A 27,625-nucleotide genomic window follows, 5' to 3' on the forward strand; every position below is an offset into this window, starting at 1 on the left:
TGCAGATACACACTACTATATATAAAAATAGATGAACAACAAGGACTTCCTGTACAGCACAAGGAACTATAATCAATTTCTTGTAATAACATATCATGGAAAACAATCTAGAAAGAAAATATATATATATATATGTATATGTATAACTGAATCACTTTGCTGTACACGTGAAACTAACATTGTAAATCAGCTACACTTGAATTAAAAAAAAAAACTCCCCTGGTCTTTAGCACAGTGAAACTATTCTGTCTGATACTGTACTAGTGGATAGATGTCATTATGTATTTGTCAAAATACATAGAATGTACCACACCAAGAGTGAACTCAAATACATGGGTGCACTGTAGCTAGTAAGAATATCGTATTGATTTACCAATGATAACAACGTATCACACTAATGCAAAATGTTAACAGTAAGGAAAGCTGGGTTATATAATGGAATTCTCTACTTTCCTCTCATTTTGTCATAGGCAAGAACCTAGTGTATTTCATTACAAGTTTATCATTCAAGGGATGTTGCCTGTAAGTTTAAATTATACATAATGGCCCATCTCTGGGAACCCTGCCTCCCAGGTAATGAGTGTTAAGCTAAAACACCTTTGTTTAGCTCACAGGAATCATCCTGACCAGGCTCACCTGTGAATGGCTGCAGGAAGGACGAAATTAACACAACCCCTCTGGACTCTGGCCGGAACCAGGACTTTCCCCACCTCCCTTTTTAGTATAAAAGAAGCTTCGACTTTAACTTGGGGAAGGTGGCTACTTGAGGGCACTAGTCCACTGTCTTCTTGGTCTGCTGGCTTTCTGAATAAAGTTGCTATGCCTTGCCCCAACACCTCATCTCTCGATTTATTGGCCTGTTGGGCTACAAGCAGTATGAACTTGGACTTGGTAATGAATTTTGCAAAGCCAGCCCAGAGGCTTGGGGCTCACGGCCAGCTGGCCCCTGTTGGGGAATTTTTGGGTAAGGCCCTAGCAGCTGCCAGGACCACTTGTTCTGAGGATCTTCCCTTCAGATTTCCCCAAAGCAGCACTGGCTGCCCCAGCGCTTGGCAGTTGAAGCAAGAAACTGATGTCTGGGAGTTAAGCAGCTCCCTATAGTAGGGTAAGTTGCTCCGGTGTGTACAGCCAGAAACTCTTTTTTCCTCCATTTGGGGCTTTTTTTCCCTCCAAAATCAGCCAATTTGTTTTGTATTTGAGTGGGGTATCCTGTTGGAGAGAGGAAATGACTGCTGGACCTAATTTGTGAACCGGTTCATTTGTTTCTTTGGATGTTGGCATCTTTGTGCGGCCTTTGTGTTTTGTCTTGTATTTCTATCTTTAAAGATTGGAGAATGTTTCGACTATTCTTAAAAGAAAGTCCTCTGAGGCGCATTTTGTATAAGCAATCTGATTATAGCTCTGAACCCATGACTGAGAGGAAGATATTTTATTGTAACAATGTGTGGCCTAAGTACCTGCTGGGATCACCACAAGGGGTTTAGGCAGGGTTATCTTGGGACCCCGTGCACCACGTACTGTCACTCTTGCTGTATTAATTATGTCGTTTTTGGTCTCCTGGATTATTGGTTTGGATCCAACAGTGTTCCAAGGATTCACATTGCGTGAGGGTTGAGTTGATGATTCTTCTGACATGTAAAATCTGGAGACCAAATGTGAGGGTTTCTTTAAGGGTTTCTGTGTGTTCTTTGGGTTTTTCATTTCATTTTGTTTTGGTATCATTTCTCCATTTATAAACTGAGGTCAAAGGGAGGAAGGGATAGTCCCAGGAGAGAAAGAAAGATTTCACTAAAAATCACCAAAAGCCCCACCCCAGAGTTCAGCCCAGTTGGTTGATGCCAAGACAGAAAGGCATTTGTGCGATTACATCAGGTGGGAGAAAGTCAGGTAGTTGTCACCTTACGGTACTAGAAACCCAAGGTAAAATCTGTCATACAGGAAGAAAAGAAGGGGAACGAGGGTGAGGATAGGTTGCTCCGACTTCAGATCGAGCTGGCCGTCCCAGCTGCTGCAGGCGTTATGCTCGTATCTACACCCCGTCCATCGCCTCTCTTCCTGGTTCCAGATACTGGGACTCATGACACTATGGTCGGACTAGCTCCGCCTCCTTATAGGGATAAATGAGAAAATCCTGTGTTACTTCCCAGGGCACAGGGACCTGGTCAGGTACCACCATCCAAGACCCAGTCCTCGGGCAGAACAATTTCCTTTCTGTTCTTATCTGGTTATCCCGTAGGGGGCCTAAATGCACACGGCCGCCCGCTGGTTTTCTATGTCTGCATAGTCTTTTTCTCCGCCTCAGGCTTGTTTAATTGGCAACCCTCGTTACCAGGACGATCGTCTAGATACCCAGAACATGATCCCTGAGAAGGCCAGGTAAGATGGGTACCAGCTCCATCTCACGGACCCAAGTGGGACGCCTGAAGCCCGCTTGGGCTGTACCCACAGCTGAACAAAACTGGGACCCCAGTGAGGGAGGAACACCCTTCTGAGAGCACTTCCGGAAGTGCATCTGGGCAGGGCTTTGGAAAGGGGACCCAGAGCAAAAGCATTTGAGCAAAATCCAAGAAGTTCAGCAAAAACATGAAGAATTTTGAAAAGCACTTCTGAATTTTTGGAAAGCATTGATCAGGCCTACAAACGTCATACTGATGCAGATCCCGAGGCCCCTGAAAACACTAGTATGGTAAATTTGACCTTTTGGGTGGGCAAAGCGACTGAGGTATCAGGAGACAGTTGCAAAATAGATGGCGCATTTGGAATAAACCCTTCTCCATTGGTAGATGTTGCTTTTAAAGTGTTCAACAGCAGGGAATAATCACAGAAGAAAAAGGACACGCAGGGTGAGGATATAGCTCAAGTGGTAGAGCCCACGCTTATCACCCACGAGGTCCGGGGTTCAATCCCTAGTACCTCTATTTTTAAAAATTATCAAAAAAAGAAAGAAGATGCATCTTTATCCATTCATCTATTGATGTGCACTTAGGATGCTCCCATATTTGGTGATTATAAATAATGTTGCTGTTAATAGTGGGATGTACGTATCTTTTCGAATTAATGTTTCTGTTTTTTTCAGATATACGCCTAGGAGTGGAACTGCTGGGCCATATGGTGGTTCTATTTTTAGGTTTTTGAGAAACCTCCATATTGTTTTCCATGGTGGCTGCACCAATTTACATCCCCACCAACAGTGTACAAGGGTTTCCTTCACATCCTTTCCAACATTTGTTATTTGTGTTCTTTTTGATGGTGGCCATTCTGACAGGTGTGAAATGGAGTCTCATTGTGATTCTGATTTGCATTTCCCTGATATTAGTGATGTTGAGCAACTTTTCATGTTCCTGTCGGCCGTCTGCATTTCCTCTTTTGGAAAAATGTCTGTGCAGTTCTTCTGCCCATATTTTAAATGGGTTGGTTGGTTGCTTGCTTTTTATTGAAGTACAGTTGATTTAAAATGTTGTATTAGTTTGTGGTGTACAGCTTGGATGGACTTGGAGGGCGTTATGCTAAGAGAAAGAAGTCAGAGAAAGACAAATACTGTAAGATATCACGTACATGTGGAATCTAAAACATACATAACAAACTAGTGAATATAACAGAAAAGAAACAGACTCACAGAAGTAGAGAAGGAACTGGTGGTTACCAGTGGGGAAGAGGGAGGGGCAAGATGGAGGGGGAGGATTAAGAGGTACAAACTGTCAGGCATAAAATAAGCTACAAGGATGTGCTGTCCAACATGGGGAATAGAGCCAATATTTTATAATAAATACAAATGGAATATAATCTTTAAAAATTTTGTGAATCACTATATCGTATACCTGTAACATACAGTATTGTACATCAACTATACTTCAATTTAAAAATATGATATTGTAAAATAAATACATACATTTAAAAATGGTATTAAAAAAAGAAGATGAAAATGAAACGCCACTTTTCTGGCATCTGGTACGGAGGAAGGGAAAAAGATTGCCCCAGGTTAAAACATAAGGAAAACAATAAAAGACAAAGCAATGAGACAATAAATAAATTTAAAAATATATAAATAAGAGACAAAACAATGAGAGCCTCGCCTGTGGTAGAAAGAGAGGAACATCCTGGTGCCCTATTCAAATTTCCCCACAGGAGCCCTGGGGGAAAATTGACAATGACAAATAAACTTTACTCAAATGCCTCAAGGTACAGGAAATTTCAGATACCTGCTAGCGTTCCTGGACACTTTCTCAGGATGGGTGGAGGCATATCCCACCCCGACAGAAAAAGGTCTCCTAAGTGGTGAAAGCACTCCTTCAGGAAATTATTCCCCGATTTAGACTGCCTAACGCTCTTCAAAGTGACAGTGGGTCTGTTTTTGTCTCCAGTAAAACCAAACAGAGATCTAAAGCACTGCAAGTTAATTGAAAATGATCCTCAACCTGGAGACCACAATCAATCACGGTCAACAGGAAAAAACAAGAAAATAAATCATATGTTAAAAAGAAGAATTGCTGTGTTCGTGTCAGCAGCACATATGGTAAAATTGGAATGATACAGAGAAGATGAGCGCGGCCTCTGTGCAAGGATGGCACGCAAATTTGGGAAGCGTTGCATTACAAAAAAAAAAAAAAGGAGGAGGGGGTTTAGGATGCATGAGGTCCTGGGTTCAATCCCCAGTACCTCCTCCAAAAAAAAAAAATGAAACCTGATTAACTCCCTCTCCCCTCAAAAAGAAAAAAAAAAGGAGCATTGCTAAAATATGTCAAGAGACTAACTTGGGATAAATTGCAAGTTGCCCTGCTACAGATTAGAGTGGTTCCCCAGAAGCAGGCTTAAATTAAATTGCAATTGCCAATGATGTTAAAAATTTGCACACCACAGTAATTTCTGTTTTGAGTTTGCCTCCAACAGGTCTGCCTATTCAACTGAAGTAGCCTTATATCCTTTCTGACCTGGAGACCAAGTCCTTCTTAAAAACCTGGAGAGAACAAGGAACTGAACATCAGCTGATTGCAACGTGGACAGGACCATGCACTCATCTTGTCAAGCCATCTGGGGTGAAGCCATGGATTCATCACAGTTGGATTAAAGCAGCATCACCATCATCAGAAAATGACCCAACTCCTGAAAAGCCTGGGGAACAATGGGTTTGTGAACCCTTAGAAGACACAAGATTGCTCTTAAAAATAATAAGTAGAGGGGGAAAATTATAACTACTTTAAAATTTTTTTGTTTCAACTTCTTGCTTCTAGAATATAAAATACAATTATTTTTCTATATCAACCTTGTATCCTGTGAACTTGCTAAGTTTATGTATTAGTACTATAATTTCTATTCTATTCTTTATTATTGTTTTGTTTCTCCACTAAAGTTTTTGTCTTTTTATTTGTTATAAGCATACTCTTAGGCTCTTGAGTGAGGTTACAATAGCTATTTTTAAAACTTCTTATTTCTAACATATGGGTCACTTCAGGGTTGGTTTCAGTTAACTTATTGCCTTTTCTCTTGAGAATGGGTCATATTTTCCTATTTATTTCTATTTTGAGTAATTTCAGGTGGTATCCTGGACACATTGCAGAAAATCTGGAGTCTTATGTTTCTCTGAAGTGTATTATTTTTTCCTAAGCAACTTATTACCATGGTTGAACTCAAACTGTAATCTCTGCAAATTTTGTCTCTCTTGTGAAACTTGTAGCTCAAATTTTTAGTTCACTTTTTTTTTAGGTTTAGCTGGGCTTCCTGGAGTGTATCTCATGCAGATGAGATACAGGGTCAGCTGGGTATCTGAGCAGAGTTTATATAAAATATTTGGAGACACCCCCTCCCCCGCCGGATCTCTTTTCCAGAATTTATGTTTCCCTTTCCTGTTGCTGTGGTGCTTTAAGCTAGGAAGACAGTGGTTTTTCCCCTGGTGTTTTAGCTGCCCCTTGGGTCATGAACTAGAATCCGCTCCTAGGCTGAAAGTGGTCCAAAGGAGAAACTCACCACTGCTTTCCTTTTTTTCTGAGTGTCGATTCCCCTGCAGGTTCTGCCTGCTTTTGTGCACTTTCCAGTGCCTTTAGGTAATGGTTATCTGTTTTATTCAGAGTTCATAATTGTTATCTGTGGGAGGGTTGGCATTTTAATCCACGTGGGACGCGAAGTTTTCATTGTAACATACTGCCCCCTAGTGGCTGAGGGGGAGAACTGGTTTAGGAAGGAGTAGGACACGTTTGTAGCTCACTTGGAGGGCCGCCGTGTTTGAAAATCTTTTAATCAAAATAATACACACAGCAACAAATTATTTGTAGAGAAAAATTTATAATAAAAATTTGCCGAGCCGTTGCTCACTCTTAGTGTCTCTCCCCAGACTTTTAAAAAAATATTTTGCTCATTTTGTTTATTTTAAATTTATGGCAATATACTCCTAGGATACAAAATTCTAAATATGTATGATGTTATATACTAAAAAACAAAGTCTTCCTTCCACCAAGGTCGGCTCTTCACAGGCATCCAGGATTTTTATCAGGGAGAATTCACACAGATTTAACCAAATATGTACAACTTATTTTTCTTTTTAATGGACATGATAGCAGATGATATTTTTACCTTTGTTTCTCTTTTTTTCATTTTATTTTTTATTGACATGTAGTTGATTTACAATGTTAGTTTCAGGTGTAAGCAAAGCGATTCAGTTATACATGTACATACTTTTTTTTCAGATTCTTCTGTTATATGTTTTGTATCTCATAATACGTTTGAGTCAGAATTCTCCAATTTTAATTTTTTAATTATTAATATTTTTATTATGGTAATAATACATTTTGAAAACGATTTTTAGTCCATAAAGAAAATCTTCATTTCCTTTTTTTTCCTTCCCTCCCTCTCTCTTTTCTTTCTTATAGCTGAGTAATACGCTCCTGAATAGATGATTTAACCAATTCTCTACTGATCGACATTTAGGTTGTTTCTGGTCTTTTCTTTTACAATCGGTGTTGCACAGAAGGTGCCAGCATATCTGTAATTTCTGTAGTTTTCCATGAGTTTAACTACAGATAAATTCCTAGAAGTGGAATTTATGAATTTGGTAGACATTGCCAAATTGCCAAGGACATCTCTTTGTTATGGTTGTGAGTTTAAGGTCATTTTAATGGGAATATAACAGAGGTGTAGAAAAGTGTACAACTCAAGTGTTCAGTGAAATGAATTTTCAGACAGCATGCATGCATCTGTAACTAGCACTCAGATCAAGAAAGAGAACAGTATCAGTCCCTAAGAGGACCCAGACATCACCTCCACAAGGATAACCACTATCCTGATTTTGAAGAGCATAGTTTGCCTATTTATTTAGAGAAGTAGAAACACACTGTGTGCATTCAGACATGATGGGCAGAGCAGTCCTTCCTCTTCACTGCTGTATAGTATTCTACTGGGAATGGTCCACAGGTCATCCATCTTGCTGTTAATAAACCTTTGGGTCATTTCCCAGTGAGGGGCCATTACAAATAGAGTTGTTGTTGTTGTTGTTGTTGTTGTTGTTGTTGTTGTTGTTGTTTGAGCCTGTTTGCTTGTCTGTTGGTTGTGGATGTTGAAGTGAGATTGCTCGGACATGGGGCCGGCATAGCTTTAGTATTACTAGATATAACCAAATTGCTTCCCCGGTTTCCATGTTCCCCAGTGTAGTAAAAAAGTTCCAGTGTCTCCACATCCTCGCCAACACTTATCATAAAGAACTTCTGAACTGTTTCTGCTTTTAGTTCTTCTATTGGTGACTCCCCTCCTCCAGATCAGCAGACGAAATCTTCAAGGCTTCCAAGACGAGGGTCTGTAATGTCAGATCTTTGATTTTTAAAAAATTGAGTTATAAATTACCTACTAAAAAGTTAGCTCTTTAAAGTGTATAATCCAGTGATTTTTAGTTAAATGTACAAGGTTGTACATCCATCACCACTAATTCCAGTACTTTTTCATCACCCCAACAGCAAATCAGTACTTTAGTCACTCCCCAATTCCCTCTCCCCAGCCCCACCACAGTCAAGGTACAGAATCAATCCATTGCCCCTCCCCAAATTCTCGTTACACCCCTCGTAGTCAATTCCTCCCCCTTCCCTGACAACCAAGGATTTGCTCCCTGTGTGTAGTTTCCCCTTTCCAGAATAAGTCTCCTCACTTAAAAATCTCAACAAATAATTTCAACTGCCTTAATTTGCAATTGTGGGTCCATTGAGGCTGAAGCCACCAGTGGGCACACCCCACCCAGGACAAACTCCACCACGTCCATTTCTTGCTTTAAACTTTAGACCAGTATCTAGGGAACCTCTGTGGAGAAAAGACAAGATATGTTTCCACTTCCGGTCCCTCCCTTCTGGTGCAGCTTCAGCTGTGGTATGACTTTTGCTTCCTCTCATTACCTTTGAAATCTTAAAGGAAACTTCTCTCTGAGCACAAGGACCGACCCCCACCCCACCCCTCCCCGTAAAGAGTGTCTCGGGGCCTGTGAATTTAAGAGTGGGGTTTTGGCTCCTTGTGGAAATACAGGTGCAAGACTAGAAATCCTCGAAGTCTTTATCTGGGGTGGGGGGTGGTCTCTATCACATACGAACAGGATCGGAGTCCTTGCGTGGAGGGGCTGGAAGGACTTGGGGTGGTTGAGGGATCTTGGGAGAAGAGAACCAAGATTAAGGGTCTTTAGGGAAGGAGGGGTGATCTGAATCGTTCTGGGTATAAAGGGACGGGGTGGGAGCTTGCTAAGGTTGGTGTGGAGGTGGGCAGTGCGGCAAACCTAGGGGAGGAAGGATACAAAGGATGTGGGGAAGGGCAGGACTGAATCTGGGGTGGGGGGTACCTGGATGAACCCGGATACAGCTACGGCCTTGAGCAGTGAATTTGGGCAAGTTGTCTTCACAGCCTCAGTGAGCTGTTCTGTGAAATGGGTGTCAGCATCCTTCTCTCAAGATTCTCACCGGGACTCAAGAAGACTGTACATTGAGAGGCCCAGATGGCAAGGGTTCCTTTAATATCAGCAGCACCTGAGTCAGTTTCCTGGGACTGGGAGCCCAAGAGTGGGGTGTGAAGGCTCTTAGGGACCAAGGGAAGGTTCTAGAAGTGTCTGAGAGAGCAAATGCTGGGTTTGGGGGGGGGCTCTCTGGGGTGTAAGGATAATGCCACCCATGCTCCTGCTAAAACCTTTCCCTGCAGTCAATGCACCACACAGTCCTGCACCAGACAGGGGTTTGCCCTGCAGTCAAGGACATGTCCTGGCCCTGTGACTCTCACCTGGGCATTAGATCAGATGACGTTTTACCAAAATGAAAAAGTAGAGACTGTTCACTGAACAGTGCAGTATGTGCATGGAAATCTCACTTTGGTTGAAAACATTCACATGTGTACCTGCAGAGAGACCGGGAAGGACAAGACCTGCTCAGGGAGGCAGGACTTAAAGTCTTTATTTTTTTAATCTTTGTTTGACTGTACACTCTAATTTTCCACACTGTACAGGGTCTGATTTTGTGATTCAATGGTTGCTAAAAACAGAGCTTTAAGGGCTGCCCCTGCTTCTGAGTCAAATCTGAGCTCCAGGCAGGTCCACCAGGCCCAGGGACTCTGACCTCCTCCCACTCTTCAACACCCCCCCCCCGCCCCACCAAGTACTCTGCGGCCTCCGGGCCTTTGCACTTGCGGTTTCCTCTTCCTTTTCACCCCCCAGCAGTCAAGTGTTGGGGGAAGGGGTGTTCTCGATCCCCTTCTCTAGACTAGGTGCCGCTGCTCCCTCTTGCTCACTGCACTTCATTTCCTTTGGGTTTCTTATCACACTTTGCTCTGGGAGACTCATTCCCAGACCTCTCACGGGCTTCAAATGGATGTGAGCGGATTTGTATTTAGCCTGTTCAGGTGGCGCCCTCAAGAGGTCGCGGGGCAGACTCCGACTTCTGGCCACTCAACCCATTTAAGGCTGTGCATTTGCATTCGATTCAGATTTGACTTTTGACGTGAGACCACATCAAATACTCTTAGCCCACGCTTTCAAACTGCAGTCACGCTGGGGTGCTGCTCGCGTGGCCCGGCCTCCTCGCCCGCTGTCCCTGGGCTCCGGGGCGATAAATGAAGGTGCCACATAGCCGGTTGCATCCAAGCCCGTTTATTTGGTTTCGGGCACACTCAGGCCTGCATCACCGGCCTGGACTTCTCGGCCTGCAGCTTCACTCCGGAGCCTGCGAAGCCCGTCCCGCCCTAGACAGGGAGAAGAGGCGGAGGTGGAGGCGGCGCACGGCTGCGGGACACCCTAGCTGGGGGGGCGGGGTTTGTGGTGAAGGGGCGTGGCCTGGGCGGGTCTTCTGAGAGGAGGGCGGGGTCCGGGGTAGGGAGGGCCGGTACCGAAGGTAAGGGAACCAGGAGGAGGGGCGTCGCTCACCCGCTGCAGTACGATGATGTCGCGGTCTGTGAGCTTCTCCCCATTCACAGGGTCCACCATGTCCTTGCGAATCAGCTTCTCCACGCACTCGAGGGTGACCACGGCCCCACTGAGGTGAGGACGAGGGCACAGGGAACAGAGGGCACAGGGAACAGAGGGCACAGGGATCAGAGGCCACGGCCCGAAGAGGAAGAGCCATACCTCAGGTCCTGCCCTGTCCCACAGGTCCCCAAGCCGACCCCCCAGGTGACTCACGAGGGCCGCAGCACGGCGCAAGGAGTGGCGTTGCTCAGGCTGTCGCGGGTCACGGCGCAGACGTAGCGCTCGCTGCGCGTGATGAGCCCCACGCGGTCCACCGAGCTGTCCAGCGGCGTGAAGCGCACAGGCGTCAGGTCCGACATGCGCAGCGGCTTCCCGGACATGGGGCAGGTCACGATGCGGGACTGGGAAGCGAGAGGGGGCGGGATCAGCAAGCAGGGCTAGAGCCAGGTGGAGGGAGGACAGGGTCCCTGTGAGGGAGGAGAGGGGGGGCCCTTGGGAACCTGACTCTTTCTGGCAAAGTGGGCTCACGGGCGCTCCCTGGGGTGGGGGGCTCACCGGCTTCTCCAGCTTCGTGGCCTTGGCCTCAGGGGTCAGCGACGGGATCCAGAAGCTGGGCAGCGCTTTGTCCTTGTCCTTGCCTGCGGGGCCTGCGCTGGGCCCAGGTTGGCCATCATCTGCTGGGGGAAGAGGCGTTCGGACACAGCACCCAGGGCAGCACACCGCGGGGGCAGCCCCCCTGAAGTCTGCCTGCTTCCCCCTTACCTGAGTCGTTCCCCGAGGCGGCCTTGGGCGTGAAGGGGTTGAGGGGCCGGCTCACGATGGCTGCTTCCTTCTCCAGGAAGCCCCTCACCTGGTCCTGCGCTGCCGCCCGCTGCAGCTCTTTCTTCTCCTCACGCCGGGCGCCCCGCTGCTTCTCGTAAGCCTGCAGGCAGCCAGGGAGAAGTGAGCAACGCATCCTCCCATGGGTCATGAGTTTGAGGCACCCTAGGTAGGGGCTGGGGTGGTTCTTTAATTTTAAAGGCCAGTAAATCGGGCCTACCCGGGGGGAAGCTCCCAGCAGAGGCTGTTTGGTGGAGGCTGGTGACTGCCTGGGTGATAATCTTTAATCAGCTGTACAGTGATCCATGCTGGGCCCCTGTTGCCTTATACCAACTGTAAGACACTTAGGCCATTTCCCCTTTGGGAGTTCAGGACTCGATGGCTTCTTTGTTCCTTGGTGGCACACTGGTCAACTACATGGCTGGAGACAGACCACCAGGGCTCATTCCCTGCCCTTTGTCCCTGATTAGCTCTGTATCCTCCATAAGCACTGTGACCGCTCCTGGCCTCTGTTTCTTCATCTGTAAAATGGACTAATAATGGCGACCTATGCTGGAGGCTCCCTGGATCACATAGGATGACTTTTTAAAACACTTAGCACCTGGCCAGGCACATAGTAAGTGCTCAAGAAATGTTACCTGTGGGCCATATTACATTAATTATACAGTATATCTATAATTTATTTATTGTATGATGTATGCACTGCCATGACCCTGTTGTCATGTGAGCTGGGAACATGGGAGGGTGAGAGCCCCCCTTCCTGCCCCAGGGGCCTGCTGTCTAGTGGGGGAAGTGGGCATGTGCAGACAACCATATGGAGTCACATGTGACAAGTGCCAAAGAAGAGGTGACAGAGGCAGGCCCTCGGGGCCCTGGACTAGCGAGAGGTCAGAGGAGGCAAGACCTGGGCTGAAATCTGGAGCGTAAGAGGGACTGAATCAGGAGACATGGGTGGGGATGGTGCAGTGGGCAGAGAGAACAGAGCAGGGAAAGGCCTGGGGGGAAGGGACTCAGACAGAGGAGAGGCCCAGAGTCAAAACTGCCTGCTCGTGCCCACACCCCCTTCTCCTTCTCCATCTCCATCTCCACCACCTTCATCTGCCGAGCGATCTCCTTCTTCTGGTGCAAGATGTACTCCAGGATCGCCTCGCGCTCGTATAGGTAGCCATCTGGGCTGCAGAGAGAGGAGGGGATGAGAAACCGGGAACCACATTCCACTCGCACCACCATCTCTATAAAACAGACCAGGTATCAAACACATGTTTGGTCAATGGACTAAGTACCTTCTACCCATTATCTCTCTGAAGCCTTTATGGGACCAGAAGAGGCAGGTAATGGAGAGCACTCCACACGTGAGCTGTTGTTACCGGCCGGCCCTACCCTCTATTGTGAATGTATTCTTTCCCACACCCTTAAGCAAACTAGGATAATGACCCTGTCTCAGAGAACACTGAGGCTCCGTGAGGGTAGGTGGCTTGCCCAGGGTGCCCCGGCTGTGCAGACCCACGCATACAGCCCTCTCCACACAGTTCCACTGTCCTCGCCACCCTGACCCACCCTCCCATGTTCCCAGCTCACGTGACAACAGGGTCATGGCAGGGCTGCAGAGACAGGCAGCAGCAGTCAAAGTCCTTGACGGCATCCCGGCTCAGTCGAATGTTCTGGGTCCCATAGCCTGAGGCCGCTGGGGACAGAGACAGGCAGAGGGATGGAGAGATGGGAGACGTACCCCACTCCAAACCCGGGGAGCGACGCACAGAGAGGACTCAGAGGTGCAGGAATTCGAGAGAACAGGTGGTCGAGAAATTGGGCTGTGTGTCTGTGTTGGGGGTGGTGGCTGCACAAGCTACACGAAGGTGTTCATCCCCAGAAGGTAAGGGACAGACAGGCCCTGTCAACGAGGCAGCTCGGGGGAGAGGTGCATGGCTGACTCCCCTTGGACCTTCTGGCTCTGTAACCAAACTCAAGTGCCTATACCTCTCCGGGCCTAGGTTTCTCCCTCTGGAATAGGGCCCCAACAATAGTGATTCCTTCCTCGGTGGGTACGAGGAGGCTTAGATGAGTTCAAACACGAAGGCACTGAACAACCACCACAGGGCAGGCTGAGGGCTGCTGGCTCATGTGGCTGTTACTTACACGGTCATGACCATCAGTCACGTGAACTGTTAATTACACGGTCAGGACCATTAGTCGGGGGAAAGACACACACGGAAAGTACAAACAGAGGTGCAAGTGACACGATGACTTTGAGATCTATTTGCCTCATCCTGTCTCAAGCCCAGTACCTGTGTCCTTCTTTTTCTCATGGTAGGTGTAGACGGCCCCTGCCGTGCAGTTCTTGCCATGTCGCGTCATCCTGGGGGAAGGAAGGGACAGTGGCAGGGCTGTGGTGGCCATGCAGGGAGGACTGGACTTTTATGGCCCCCAGATCTGATCTGATGGGAAAGTTGGGTGTGGGGCAGGGGAAGACAGTTTTACACATGTTAAGTGGTTAAGAAGTGCCTACATTGTCCAAAAAAAAAAAAAGCACTTGACCCGGAAGAAAACCTGAAGTTTGCTTGTTGTGAGTTACTGTGAGTTGGTGGAAAGAGGGTTAATTGGAATCTGATGGGAAGTTCTAGCACCAGATTGGATGGGTGGGGCTGGTAACACACGTGGGGAACTGGAACGCCCAGTAGAGGTTTGGCTGGTCTGAGTGTGCTCCGTGTGCCTGTATGTTCATTTCAACTGAGTGCATCTGGGTTCACTTAGGTGCAATTTCCGTTATGCTTAAATGCTCCATAACTGATTATCAATTGGACTGGAATTAATTCCCAGTTTTCAAAACAAGTGTTATAGCAGAAGTGACTGTATTTAGGACCTTGGCAAATCAGCAAGAAAAACCCAGCTAACCCCAAAAGAAAAAGCAGAGGACACGAAGAGATTAGATTTACAGAAGCAGCTCAGACTACCAAGTGGATGGAGACATGCCTCAAACTCTCCTCCTGGGAAAACTACAGTGAGATATCATTTACATCTGTCATCAGGCTGGAGGACGAAACCTGGAAATCAGGATAAGACCACAGTGGGGGTTGGTCAGAGGAACCCTCAGGTGATGCTTGGGGAACACGGGCTGGTGGCACTTCAGCCAAGTTAGTGCAGGCGCTCCTGAATGTCCTGAAGACATTCTCACAGACACCCACTAGGGAGCCTGTATAAGGGTGTTTCACAGTCATGTTATTTACACCGGAGAGGAGTCCAAGGCGACTGAATATCCTGCCCAGGCAAAATGATTAGTGACTGCCCACCATAGAGACTAACTACCCAGAGGTGAGATGCAACTGACTAGGTGTGTCCAAAGCATCGGGGGTGAGTCTTAAAAACACAATGCTAGGCAGAAAAAGTAACAAATAAAACAATCTATACATGCACAATATGATGCATCTAAGAATGGGTGCCCACGGAGGGGAGGGGACTGATGAGGGAATAGAAAAGAATAAATCAATGAAACAAGGAGTGGGGTGTCTGGATCAGCATGGGCAGAATTAAACAGTAAAACCTTCTGCCTGGGCTGGAGTCCAGGGCTGGCCCCCTACTCGCTGTGACTCTGGACTGGTGATTTCCTCTCTGAGCCTTTTGATAAGAAGTGGGGAAAACCATGGGGTCTAGCTGGCGTGACTGGATTGCTGTGTGGACTAAATGAGGTCATGCTCACAGCCTGGCATATGGAACCTTCAGGAAATATTCTCTCCAGCTCTCTGGATGCAAGGAGGATGCAGAAGGCAGGGGAGGGGGACACAACCAAGAGCTCCCAAAAAGTAAAAAGCAACTTCATCTTTATTTCCCCCTTCTGGATGCTTTCAGAAACTTGCCTTTCACATGCAACACTCTCTGAGCTACGGACCTTGCTCTCCCTCTACTGGCGTCTTCCTCCCAGAAGCCAATCTTTGTTTTGCAGGTTTATTTACATAGAACAGATGCACAGACCTTAAGGATGCAGTTTGACCGTGTTTCTGACAAACGTATACACCCTTGTAACTACCATCCCCAACGAGTTCTGGAACGTTTCCATCACCCCAGCAGCGGCCACTGCGCTGCTGGCAGAAGCTAACCTTGGTGAAACACCCCAATTCCGCCCACGGCCCCTCCTCTGACTTCCCCTCACCCCCAAGCTTTGGAGCAAGTGTCCAGCACCTGCTGCCCCTCCCTCACTCACCTGCCACCAGCTCCTCCGCCTCGGCCCCCTGGCTTCCGCCCCAGCCCCCCCAACTGCCGCTCATGAAGGTCGGGTTCACCTCCTAAGGGACAAATTCCCCACTCTATTCTTAGTTGTCAACTGCCTTGACCCTCTGCGCTGGTATTTGGCACTGGGCTGCTTGTCCTGTGGCCAAGCTCTTTGGCTTCATGGACCGGGACATCTTCCCTCTGAGAGGGAGGGGAGCCGCTGTAGGGGTAGCATTTCTTTACTTCTCCGGGCGGGTGTGGGAATGATCCCAAAGGACGCTGCTTGAGCCCTGACCCCATGCCAACTCTCTGAGCTCCCATCTCATCAACTGTGGACCTCAGCCTCCCTCTGAAGTCTGCCCCCTCACCATCTCCACTTCACAGAGGAGCAAACTGAGTCATGGAGGTGAAGTCGTTTGCTAAAAACAGTGGTTCTCAAAGGAAGGACCAGGGACCCAGGGGGGCCCCTAAGATATTTTCAGGGAGCCCACAAAACTATTGCCATAACATTAAAACGCATTTGCCTTTGTTCCTGTTAGTCTCTCACGAGCAGACAGCAGAGTTTTCCAGAGGCTGTGTGACTTGTGCTTGTGCATCCTTGGGTTTTAAAAATGGCTGTTCTATTACACAGAGTGAAAGAAGCCAGGAATGAAAGGAATCTTGTTGATTCCATTTATATAAAAGGTCCAGAACAGGCAGATCCATAAGGACAGAAAGCAGATTGGTGGCTGCCATGGGCTGGGAGAAGGGAAGATGGGGAGTGGTTTCTAAGGGGTCTTGGGTTTCCTTCCACAGTGATGAAAATGTCCTGAAGTCAGAAAGTGGTGATGGATGCAAAATTATATGAGATCGTATTATATGAGAACCCGCTGAATTGTTGGCTTTAAGTGGGTGAGTTTTGTAGTATGTGAATTCTATCTCAATAAAAACATTTTACTGTCTGTTTTCATTTCTTTTTTCTTTTTGGTTTTCATTTCTGACATGGCAAATCTTTTTTATTTTATTTATTTTATTTTATTTTATTTTATTTCATTTTCATTCCATTCTATTCAATTTCATTTCATTTCATTTTTGTGACAAGGTAAATCTTGACAAAGAAAACTCTCCACAAACTCTTTTGAAGTCCTCAAAGATTTTTAAGATCCTGAGAGCAAAAAGTTGGAGAACCGCTGGCCACGGTTTTTGGGAGGGCAGGGGTTGGCAGGTTTTCTCAGAAAGCTGAGTTTTCACACCACAGCACTATAGCCTCCTTGGTAAGGCTGATTCCTAAACAGAAAACCCAACTACTACGCTCTGCCATCACTCATATTTCAGAGAGGACCCATCCAAAGTCACATCAGCTACTATTTGTCATCATCCCCATTTCAGAGAGGACAAAACAGGCCCATGGAATCCCCCAGCTGGGGGAAATGGCAGAGCTGGATCTGAACCCCAGCAGCCAGGCTCTGGAGCTGCCCCCATAACCATGTGACAGCTATCTCCTCTGGGAAGGTCACCATTCGAGAAGGCAGGCTAACCCAGGCCTGTTTCCCTACGGAGCTTTCAAAATCCAGCGCCTCTTTCAACACATCTCAATTCGGACACGAAATTTTCACTGGAGAAACTTGTCCTGTATTTAGGTTTTATGACATTTACAAGCACAATGGTATGTTCACATGCCCTGCTTGTTCCAAATGTACTTTTTTTTTAAGTTTATCTTTTTCCAGGGGTAATATTGGTATTGTTTTTAAAAAGCAGTTTGTTTTTGGGGGGGGAGGGTAATTACGTTTGTTTATTTATTTGTTTATTTATTTGTTTATTTATTTACTGGAGGTACTGGGAATTCGACCCAGCACCTTGTGCATGCTAAGCACACGCTCTACCACTGAGCTGTACCCCACGTCTTCTAAACACACTTAAAGGTTTTCCAGTAACCAAAGCAAGTATTGGTGCTTGAATTTAAATTAATTAAAATAAAATCATTAAAAAAGACAACCCCTTGGTGGCACTAGCCACATATCAAAGTGCTCCCCAGCCTCTGGGGACTAGTGGCTGCTTTGTTTAAAAAAACCTGCCCACAATACCATTAACATGTTAATAGTTCCTCAACATCCTCTACTATCCAGCTGGTGGTCAGCTGATTATCTCCTGCCTTTTTCTACAGTTGGTTTGAATCCTGAACCTCCTGGCGGGGTCAGAGAGCCCTCTGAGAACTAAAGGATGCTACCAGCCCCCTCCATAGAAGGGTGTGTGTATCACAAGGCCCTCTCAGGGGGGCAGAGGCCTCTGTGTTAAAGGAACCCAAGGGGCCAATTACACTCAAGGAAATCACAGACAGAAATAGGACGCATTGAAATCGGGGAAGAGGGAGCTCCCTAGGAGCAAAAGCGAGTGTCTGAGATGTTCTATTAATAATGGCTGAGAGGGAGGGTATAGCTCAGTGGTAGAATGCGTGCTTAGCATGCACGGAAGTCCTGGGTTCAATCCCCAGTACCTCCATTAAAACAAACAAACAAACAAAACCTACCCCCCCCCCAAAAAAAACTGTATGCAGTGCTGTCTGTCAATTATATCTCAATAAAACTGGAAGGGAAAAAATAAAACACCACCTGAAGCCCCCGATCAATCTCACCATCCCTAAAAGGGGGACAGCCAGGCAAAAGGCAACATGAAGCTAGCAGCTCTTAAGTAGCTATGCCAAAAAAAAGGGCTGAATCTTAATTTAATCAAGTCTTTAGATTTCATTTTCTGATTCTAGGAAGCCAGAGGTGAAGAGCAAGGATCCACTGGAATGGGCCAGGTAGTAAAGATTTTCAACTTTGTGGGCCACATGGCCCCTGTTACAACTACTCAACTCTGCCCTTGTACGACCAAGCAGCCACGGACAGTATGTAAAGGAATGGGTGTGGCTGTGTTCAGATAAAACTTTATTTATGGACACTGATAGCTGAATCACATATAGGTGTCACAGGCCACAAAATATTATTCTTCTTTTGATTTTTTCCCATTATTTAAAAATGTTAAAACCATTCTTAGTTTGCAGGCTGCACAAAAACAGGTGGTGGCTGCAAATCATTGGACAAAGGAATTGTATCTAGAATATTCAAGAAACCTACAACCCAATAATAAAAAGACAACCCAGTTTAAAAATGGACATAGAGGGTGGGATGGGGTGGGTATAGCTGAGTGGCAGAGCGGGTGCTTAGCATGCATGAGGTCCCGGGTTCCCCAGTGCCTCCATTAAAAAAAAAAAGGATTAAAATAGACAGCTCTCCAAAGAGGATATATAAACGGCCAATAAGCCCATGAAAAAAACTTCCACATCATTCATCATGAGGGAAATGCAATCAAAACCACAGTGAGATCCCAGTTCACACCCCCTGGAGGACTATAATAAAAAAGTCAGATCATAACAAGTGTGGAGAAACTAGAACCCTCACACAGAGGATGGGAATGGAAAATCCCACTTTGGAAAAGTCTGGCAATTCCTCAAAAGGTTGAACACAGAGTTACCATTTGAGCAATTCCACTTCCAATAGAAATGAAGACATGCCCACACACAAACTTGTACACAAGTGCAAGCAAGCCCCAAAGTGGAAAGAACACAAATGTCCATTGACTGATGAATGGATAAACAAAATACGTATATCTCATATTCTTCGGCCTTAAAAAGAAGTACTGAATCTACTATATGGCACCAGGAACTACGTTCAATCTTATAATAACATATAATGGAAAAGAATCTGAAAAGAAAAAACTGTATGTTTCTGTATAACTGAATCACTTTGCTGTACACCTGAAACTAACACTGTAAATCAACTACGCTTCAATAAAAAATTTTAAAAAGTACTAATACATGCTACAAAATGGATGAACCTTGAAAACATTATGCTAAGTGAAACCAGACAGAAAAACAATTCCTTTTACGTGAAATGTCCAGATTAGGTTAATCCATAGAGCTAAAAAGTAGATTAGTGGTTGCCTAGGGTGTGGCGGAGGTCGGGGTTTAGGGGGAAGGGGGAAGGGAGACTGGGGAATGACAGCTAATGGGTACTGGATTTCTTTGCGGAGTGAAGAAAATGTTCTAAAACTGACAGCGGTGATGGCTGCACAATTCTGTGGATATACTAAAACCCACTGAATTGTACACTTTAAATGGGTGAACTACATGTTATGTGGATTATATTCCAATAAAGCTTATGGAGGCCAGCAGGCTTTGGGTTTAGCCTGCTGACCCCTGGTGTGAAGGAATAAGTGAAAGGTGATTACAGGAAAGTGAAATGATAAATTTAGATGGATGGTGGAATGATAGCAGAATAACTGACCTAGCTTCTTCAATAAATCAATTGCACTAAAAACAAAACAAAACAAAACAAAACAAAACAAAACAACAAAAAAACCCAGGGTAGGGTGGAGGGTAAACTGTTCTAAATTAAGAGCAACTTAAGAGGGGGTGGAAGGGTGAACTGGTAGTTCCGGATTTGCAGATACCACTATATATAAAATAGATAAACAGCAAGGTCCCACTGAATAGCACAGGGAGCTATATCTATTCAATACTTTGTAAGAGCCTATAATGAAAAAGAATATGAAAAGGTATATATGTGCGTATAACTGAATCACTATGCTGTACTCCAGAAATTAACACAACATTGTAAACCAACTATTTAAATTAAAAAAAAAGAGAGAGAGAAAAAGAGCAACTTAGGGGACATAACAATGATTTGAATGGATCCTGATGAAACCCAATCTGATGAAACTCAATCAAATTAAACTTTTTAAAAGGCATTTTTTTGAGGTACAGAATTTGATTACTGACCAAGTAACAGATAATAGTCTAATATTATGGTTGCTTTTGTACAGTGTGATCATGGTATTGTGGTCATGTAAGGAAATATCCCTGCTTTTTACACATGTATCGTGAAGTATGCAGGGGTGAAATGTCACGATGGATAAGATTTGCTTCATGTATTTAATTAAAAAAAGATACTCAAATATGGCAAAAATATTAATAACTGGTAACTTTGGGCGATATTCTTAAATTATTCTCTCGCTTTTATATAAATTTGAACATTTTCATGGCAAAATATGAAGCTGAAATTGCTTTAAGGACACTTGAAGACCCAGGTTCACACCAAACAGCAGCACCATCAGGATGCGAACCCAGGACTGCCTGACTCCAAAGCTCCATAGAGGAAAACGTTAAACCCTACAGCAACTCCGAGGGGGAAGGGGCTGTCAAAAAGGTGCAAAGAGGTGGCAGCAGGGGACCACACAATCCTTCTCCGCCCTCCCCTTCACAGTGTGGGAAACTGAAGCCAGGAAAGGGGTGCTCCTTCCTCAACTCTCACTCCTTAGACTCCCAGGAATCCCAGTTCCCTCCGTCCCCTGGTACCACCGGCCCATCTGTCTGCACTGAAACTACAGCTCTCCCGAGAACTGCTGGATGAAGGTTTGGCTCCCTCCAGGGATTTCTGGGACCTGTAGTTCAGCTTCAGACTTGGGGAGCCTAGAGTGCCCTGTTAATGACTGCCAGGAAGTTGGAAATTCAAAATCTTGTCCCAGTATCCCTCAAGACCCCAAGACTCTAGCCCGCGGGAAGGGGATCGCAGTAACACTATCCTTCCACCGCCTGGAACTCACCTCACAAAAGACACCTCTTTCCTCGGTTGCTGCTTCAACTGTGCCCCTACACCGGAAAGGAGCGCTGTTTTCTCTCTCCGCTCCGCTCACTTCCGCTTGGTGGAAGAGATCGGAAGTATATATACCCCTAGACGGAAGTAGGTCTGCCCCTAGTTGCCGAGGTATCTCTTCTGGCTTGGTAAGTACTCCCTTCTTCTCTTCCTCCCTCCGGAAACGTAGGTGGCAATTCGAAGGTTCCGGTCGGTGAAACTGGTGTGACTAGGGGGCGCGCTTAGTATATACTAGGCGTTTTCCTGGGCGGGCGATTTCTTCCTTGTACCCGGGTTTTGCGTCTCTCCAAGCCCGTGTTTAAGAGCTAACCACTTCCCCCAGAGATTGGGGAGCCTGTTTTTCGACTTTTCTGCTGCAAAATAAGAGACAATAGAGAAGGGACAACTCCTCTGTCCCTACTTTATAAATGGAGCAGTTGAGAAGTCGGAAGTCAAAGGCGTTCAAATTACCTCAGGAAACAGGAATTTACTACGCCGTAACTCACCTATCCCCAGGGGCCAAGGCATAAATTTCCCGCCAATTTCGACATATCTAGATATCTGGGGACCAAAATGTTTATTTTCCTAGCTCGGCCTGGCGAGCTCTCTAGGGGGCAATGGGATAGGAGGGGAGAAGGGACATAACAAATTCCCTAAGTGCCCACGGTGTCGGAGACCCTGGCCACCCTATGGGATTCTGGATCTTGGGCCCTTAATCATAAGGTCCCTTTAAATACTTTGTCCCTTACCTGAGTCCCGCCCAGGGCAGGTAATCGCAAACCCCGCCCCTCTGGCCAGAAACCGGGATCTGGCGACTACTGGGAGTAAGGCATCCCTCCTCCTTCTCCCCTCCCCTCTCCTCTAGCCCCCCTTCACAGCTGGCCGCAGCTGGCAGAGAAGGCCCAGATTAAGGAGAAGGGGACAGTGTTCACAAATCTGGGCAGGTAAGTGAATGTCCCTGGAGGCAAAGCCTGGCTTGGGGACCCTGGCGACCTGGCTCCCCACTCTTCTGGGACCCAGAAATTGGGGTTCCCAAACCCAGGAGTCCAGGACCTTTGTCCCCTCCTCCTTCTGGACCCAAGAAGATAGGGCTCTGCTCTTACCTGTCCTGTAATCTTTGATCTCTGGGTGGATGTGGCAATGTGCACAGAGAGAGGCCAGTATACATGGAAATTACCAGGAAGGAAGGAATCCCTGTCAATGGACACGTTTATGAGCACCTACCATGTGCCTAAACCCGTGCTAGGTGCTGCAGACACAGCAGGAGAAAAAGCTAAGCTCCTGGCTCTAGTCTCTGGAGGCCCACTGCTTTTGCTGAAATTCTGCCTCTGAATCTTGCAAACTGTACGAACTTGGGCAAGTTCTTTTACCTCTCTGTGCCTCAGTTTCCTCATCTATCTAATGAGGTGAACCCAGCACCGCTGTAAAAGTAAAACTGAGTTGATAGAGATAAATGAACTTGAACAATGTCTGGCCCAGAATACAGGCTATTGTAAGTGTCTGCTATTATAATTCATGGACCACAGAATCTGGTCAGGGAGACCTTGCCTCATTTCCCAGGAGCTGAGGCGCTGATCATCTAACCACACCTGGTTCCTAGTGTACAGAATATGAGGGGCCACCCCTCTGTGCTGGTGCTATACCTGGGATTGACCACCTGCCTGGACACCTCAGCCAGTGTGGAGCAAGACCAAGGTGAGTGTTTAAGGGAACAGCTGGAGTCCAGGCACTGACATCCACCTTCCTCTGGCCCAGGAAAAACCCTGATTCTAGTTTCCTCCTTCCCCAGGACCCCATAGTCCTCTGTTCCCTTAAATTCAGGCTCCTCCATGTCCCCAGTCCTAGGAACCTTCCATTTTTCTGTCCCTTATGTCCTTTGGGTCCAGAAGTCTTCCTGGACTCTCCAGAAGCTCAGAGCTTCCTAGGCAGCCGTCGCCGGATTCCACGAGCCAATCACTGGGACCTGGAGCTGTTCACTCCAGGGAACCTGGAAAGGGAGTGTCAGGAGGAGAAGTGTTCCTGGGAAGAGGCTCGGGAGTACTTTGAGGACAATACTCAGACGGTGAGGGCCTGGGGTCCCCCGAGTCCCTCTGTCTTATCCAGGAACTGGGGGTTCCTGTCCCACAACTCCCTCTGACCTCATGCCTCGGAGATCAGGGTGGGCTGGTTTGGGGGGGGGTGTGGAAGCTCCCAGTTGACACGCTGCCTTTCCCGCCTTCTCTATTCCTACCCGTTCAAGGAGCGCTTTTGGGAGAACTACATCTACAATGGCAAAGGAGGTGAGTTGGGGGAGCCCTCTTGTTCTGTGCAGCTAAGGCAGCTTCTTCCTGCGGAGGCTAAGCCAACATCCTATCCTCCACTCCAAACTTGCCCCTTCTAATTCCATGCTCCCTGAGTTCCTGGAGGTGGTTGTCAGAGAAGCCCCCTCCTTTGAGGCTAGAGGAACCCACGACGTCTTATTCGGAGGAGGTCCCATGTCCCCAGGAAGAGGGAAATACAGTTGGAAGGAGAGACCCTGGCCCACCTGAGCTGCCCTTTGGAGTCCAGAGCCCCAGTACCTTCTACAGCTTGGTTGCTAGGGGAATTGCTCCCTAGCAACAGGGCTGGGCCAGGCCAGTCATGGAAGCCTGTCTCTCCTCACCTGCTCAATCAGCCCACCCCCAACCCCTCCTCTGAGTTCTGAGGCCCCATCTTGGCTGCAGCCTTGTTGCTAAGGGGGGGCTGCTCCTTAGCAACAGAGCCTGGCCAGGCTGGACCAACGAAGCCTGCTCTCACTACCTGGTTGGCTCCCCCTCCCCCACAACTCTATTCCAGCCCTGGCCTGGTTGCTAAGGAGGCCTTTTCCCTAGCAACCACACCTAGCCAGGCTCAGGACCCAAGGCCTCTTGCCCACAGGAGGAGCCCCCTTCAGGCACCAGACATCCCACCCCCTTGTGGCCTGGTTGCTAGGGGTGGATGCACCTTAGCAACAGGCCCTAAGTCTGGGCTGGAGTCCTCACATTGGTTGCTAGGGGAGGTAACTGCTTTGCTACAGGCCTATCAAGGCTTGGTGGCTCCTTGAATCCACCTGAAACATGTCCGGATTGGGAGGGTTCGGCTTCTTAGTGCAGCTTTTTGCTAAAAGGGCTAAAAGCCTGGGGTTTGCTGTTTGAGGAAAGCACCCCCCCACCCTGTGCTAAAGGAAGTTTCCCCTAGCAAGGCCTCATGAAGCCAGGGTCCTCCCTGGACACCCCTGCCCCCCACCAACTTCCTCAGTCATGAAGTCTTGGATTGCTAAGGGTGCTGCACCTTAGCCAAGGGTCCACATGAGTTCTAGACACCAGCAATCTGTTATTGAGGGGACATCCATAAATTCCTCCCTTGATCAATGAATTTTTTCCTAGCCTTCTGGTAAATGACCAAGCCTTCCTCTAGATTCTGCTCCTTTTTCAGAGTGGAGGCCTTGCCTCTCAGTGGTCTGGTTAGTAAAAGGGACTGCATTCCAGTGGGGTCAGTGTTGCCAGTTGAAATACAAGACTTCCCCCTACCCCTCCAGTTAAATTTGAATTTCAAATGCAAAGGAATAATTCTTTAGTAGAAGTAGATTTCATCTATTCCATGGGACATTACTTATACTAAAAACTTATTAATTATGTATCTAAAGTTCACATTCACATTAAATAGGGTATCCTCATTATTATTCACTAAATTTAGCAATGCTAAGGGGGTTGGGGTATAGCTCAGTTGGTAAAGTGCATGCTGGGCATGCACGAGGTACTTGGTTTGATCCCCAATACCTCCATTAAAAAAAGAAAAGAAAAGGAAAGCAGTGCTCAGTGTGGGGGCCTGGAGAGTTGGCTACCTGAGCTCCCTACCCTAAATGTGTCAACAGCAATCTTAGGAGGGGCCTTTGTCCTCACAGTGATTCAGCTGCCGTATTTTCTAGTCCCTGATGATGTTATCCCAAGCCCTTTCTGCATTTAATTCATTGCATTTTTGCAACCTGTCAGGAAGGGGATATTTTTCCCATTTTACAGAACAGGAAATGGAGGCTCATAGAAGTGAGTGAGGTGAGTTGCCTGAGGTCACACAGCTAGGAAGTAACCCCAGCTCTGCCTTCCATCTTAGGCAGTTCTTTTCCCTGAAGGTGGCCAGGGGCTGGGGGGCAGAAGGTATCTGGATGTTGGGATGGGTGGCAGCCCCTGAATTTGCGCCCCCCTCCCCCCTACAGGGCGTGGACGAGTGGACGTAGCAGGCCTGGCTGTGGGGCTGACATCAGGCATCCTACTGATTGTCCTGGCTGGTCTGGGAGCCTTTTGGTATCTGCATTACCGGCGGGGCCGGGGCCAGCAGCCCTGTCCTCAAGAGTAAGAGGGCTTTGGGGAAGAAGGGCTGGGTGCTAGAGAGCAGGATGAGTAGAGGTGGGAGGAAAAATGGACCTAAGGAGATGGGCCAAGGATGGGGGCAGATGGGTGTGGCTCAAAGATCAGAGGAGATAGGATCAGTGGAGAAGGAATCCATGAGATAGTCTACTTACGGCATCTGTGGCATCTGTCAGGCTATATCCTCAGTACCTGGCACGGGGTAGAAACTCAATCAATATTGGCTACCTGCTGTCTTTACAGGACCAAGTTTATGTGTGATTATCATTCTGGATATTGTATCTGGTGAAGCTACAACCTGTGGTCTGTGGGTGTCTGTGGGTGTCTGTGGTATGTCAGTTTCCGTGGTGACAAGGTGGAGCCGTGTTTGTGTGTGCCTGAGTTGTCTAGGTGAGTCTACATGAGTGGCAGGGTCTAAGAGAGGGCTGGAACATCAGTCTTGGAAGTAACGGAGGTCTTTTGAGGAAGAGCTGATGATCAGAGTGGATCTGGGAAATTTGTAACTAAGTGTATCTCCGTGTTGTGTCTGTTTCTTGTGTGTCTGCCTGCCTCTCTGCGGGACTCTCTTTCAACATTGCTCTGCCTGTATCTGGAGCACATGTGTCTGTGCAGGAATCTGTCTCAGAAGTTGATTTCTGTGGCTGCCTGTCCCTGTGCATCTGCCTGTTCCTGTGTGGAGTCAGGTTGAAGGTGACCCTCTTTTTCCGGGGCCATCTCCCTTCCACCTGTGTCTACCACTCTCAGAGTCTCCGCCTCCCTAAATCCTTCCTCCTCCTAAGTCTCACTATCCTGTAGGTTTCCCTTTTTAACAGTGCATCTTCTGTCCCTAGGGCCGAGCTAATCAGCCCCCTGAGTCCCCTGAGCTCGCCGGGCCTGCCGACGCCCCTACCTCCACCCCTACCCCCAGGTCTCCCCACCTACGAGCAGGCCCTGGCGGCCTCTGGGGTGCACGACGCACCTCCGCCCCCCTACACCAGGTATGGGGCTGGGCTTCGGCCGGGGGGCGGGGCGCAAAGAGGAGGGCACGGCCGGAGGAGGGGCGTGGGCTTAGGGGCGGGACTTGGAATTTTAAGTTTATTATCCGGGGCGAGGCTTGGAGAGCGGGGGCGTGGCTCAGTGTCCTGTGTGTGTGGAGCATTATAGGAGGGTGGGTCTTCTACCCAGAGGGTCCGGGATTGGCTGGGATGCCCAGGGCGGGTCGGAGTGGTCTTGGTTGAGGGGGGAAAAACAGCCGGGTCTTTCACTCCCCACTGTGCCCCTCCCCTTCCAGCCTCAGGAGGACCTGCTGAAGAGCTGCTTCGGAGCCGGGGTTCTCCGAACTGTGCCCCAGATTCGCACCGGATTCCGGAAACCCCCAGGCGTCTTAAAAGTCCAGAGCCGAGCTTAAGGGGTGATGGGAGTAGGGGTCGTCCGGCTAGAGGCCTACTCTAGCACACGTGTTTCCGCCGCGTACGCGTACACGCAAGTTCCCGGGTAACGTGTTCCCGCGTCCCTCGCAGGCCCCCCCATCTGACGGTGGGGCTACCAGCCAGCCCCGCCCCGGGGTAGGCGTGCTTGGAAACTCGGACCCTGGTGCGCAGGCTGGTTGTGCAGACTTAAGTGTGAGCAGGTGTGACAGCCATCGCTCTCAGTGTCACGGGCCACTCACACGCATGACCCTGCCTGTGCACACGCGCGTCTTCGTGCGCTCCCCGGGAGTGCACAGGGGCACTTTGCAATCCAGGGAAAGGGTGGGGTACATTTGCAAGCGTGTTCGGTTGGGCGCAGGCTCGCACTGCACCTGGGGGACTTGGGTTGAGCTCTTTCCCTAAATAAAAACCCGTTGGAAAAAGACCCCAAAAAGTGAGATGATGCAAAAAAAAAACCCCAATCAAATAAACTGAACCGCGCTCTCGGGCGCGTCTGCGCACGGCAGACCTGGCTTTCTGTACAAATGCTGCGCCCTACACCCCCAGGCTCTGCTAGCGCTCAGTGTCTGCCTCTTTTTTTTTTTTTTTGCATTTGCACGGGATTGTGGGAGGAAGCGGAGCGCAGCCAGACACCCCGCCGCCCGCCCCCCTTCCCCTCCCCCCTCCCCCAGCCGCCTTGTGCAAAGATGGCTGCACCGTGAGCGCAGAGGAGGAGGAGGCGGCGGCGGCGGCGGCGAGAGAGCGAGCACCCAGCGCCCGCACCCACCCGGGGGC

At 47.9% G+C, this 27,625-nt stretch overlaps 2 protein-coding genes, 1 long non-coding RNA gene and 1 other non-coding gene across 8 annotated transcripts; 3 read left to right on the forward strand and 1 right to left on the reverse strand.

Annotated features, from left to right (window-relative positions):
• The first annotated feature begins 763 nt into the window (after positions 1–763).
• On the forward strand, positions 764–5,259 carry LOC116154940 (uncharacterized). Its single transcript, XR_010382396.1, has 3 exons — positions 764–1,105; positions 2,303–2,376; positions 3,077–5,259. It is a non-coding gene; the product is annotated as an uncharacterized LOC116154940 (long non-coding RNA).
• On the forward strand, positions 4,490–4,596 carry LOC116155060 (U6 spliceosomal RNA). The gene has a single exon (XR_004139090.1). It is a non-coding gene; the product is annotated as a U6 spliceosomal RNA (small nuclear RNA).
• Positions 5,260–9,376: 4,117 nt separating the features above from the next.
• Positions 9,377–21,194, reverse strand: NOSIP (nitric oxide synthase interacting protein). Of its 3 annotated transcripts, none has more exons than XM_031459103.2 (9): positions 21,053–21,194; positions 13,513–13,583; positions 12,806–12,911; positions 12,320–12,401; positions 11,171–11,330; positions 10,964–11,082; positions 10,622–10,809; positions 10,367–10,475; positions 9,377–10,185 (listed from the first exon to the last, which is right to left on the reverse strand). In XM_031459103.2, the coding sequence occupies exons 2-9, from the start codon at positions 13,580–13,582 to the stop codon at positions 10,114–10,116; spliced, it is 906 nt and encodes a 301-aa protein (XP_031314963.1). In that variant the 5' UTR covers position 13,583; positions 21,053–21,194; the 3' UTR covers positions 9,377–10,113. The 3 variants fall into 3 exon arrangements, with proteins under 3 accessions (XP_031314963.1, XP_010991483.1, XP_010991484.1); XM_010993181.3 differs by having other exon boundaries at positions 10,964–11,085; XM_010993182.3 differs by lacking the exon at positions 21,053–21,194 and adding an exon at positions 15,423–15,475 and having other exon boundaries at positions 10,964–11,085.
• PRRG2 (proline rich and Gla domain 2) lies at positions 21,169–27,356 on the forward strand. 3 transcript variants are annotated; one of them, XM_031459104.2, is made up of 8 exons: positions 21,169–21,230; positions 21,947–22,025; positions 22,642–22,776; positions 22,968–23,143; positions 23,321–23,360; positions 25,292–25,427; positions 26,273–26,419; positions 26,713–27,356. In XM_031459104.2, exons 3-8 carry the CDS (start codon positions 22,692–22,694, stop codon positions 26,729–26,731), a joined length of 603 nt encoding a protein of 200 aa, XP_031314964.1. In that variant the 5' UTR covers positions 21,169–21,230; positions 21,947–22,025; positions 22,642–22,691; the 3' UTR covers positions 26,732–27,356. The 3 variants fall into 3 exon arrangements, with proteins under 3 accessions (XP_031314964.1, XP_010991485.1, XP_031314967.1); XM_010993183.3 differs by having other exon boundaries at positions 22,682–22,776; XM_031459107.2 differs by having other exon boundaries at positions 22,682–22,776; positions 22,971–23,143.
• The last annotated feature ends 269 nt before the right edge of the window (positions 27,357–27,625 follow it).

The sequence above is a fragment of the Camelus dromedarius genome, chromosome 9, assembly GCF_036321535.1.
Source record: "Camelus dromedarius isolate mCamDro1 chromosome 9, mCamDro1.pat, whole genome shotgun sequence".
Lineage (NCBI taxonomy): Eukaryota > Metazoa > Chordata > Mammalia > Artiodactyla > Camelidae > Camelus > Camelus dromedarius.

What these genes read in the sequence shown, in the direction of transcription:
- NOSIP (XM_010993181.3), bottom strand. Translation starts at nt 13,582, where the DNA reads ATGACGCGACATGGCAAGAACTGCACGGCAGGGGCCGTCTACACCTAC. An exon ending in TGCCATGACCCTGTTGTCAC is followed by an intron (nt 12,402 to 12,805) that starts GTGAGCTGGGAA and finishes CTCTCTCTGCAG; the next exon opens with CCCAGATGGCTACCTATACG. An exon ending in ACATCATCGTACTGCAGCGG is followed by an intron (nt 10,186 to 10,366) that starts GTGAGCGACGCC and finishes CTCCCTGTCTAG; the next exon opens with GGCGGGACGGGCTTCGCAGG.
- PRRG2 (XM_031459104.2), top strand. Translation starts at nt 22,692, where the DNA reads ATGAGGGGCCACCCCTCTGTGCTGGTGCTATACCTGGGATTGACCACC. An exon ending in CAGTGTGGAGCAAGACCAAG is followed by an intron (nt 22,777 to 22,967) that starts GTGAGTGTTTAA and finishes CTTTGGGTCCAG; the next exon opens with AAGTCTTCCTGGACTCTCCA. An exon ending in TTGAGGACAATACTCAGACG is followed by an intron (nt 23,144 to 23,320) that starts GTGAGGGCCTGG and finishes TACCCGTTCAAG; the next exon opens with GAGCGCTTTTGGGAGAACTA.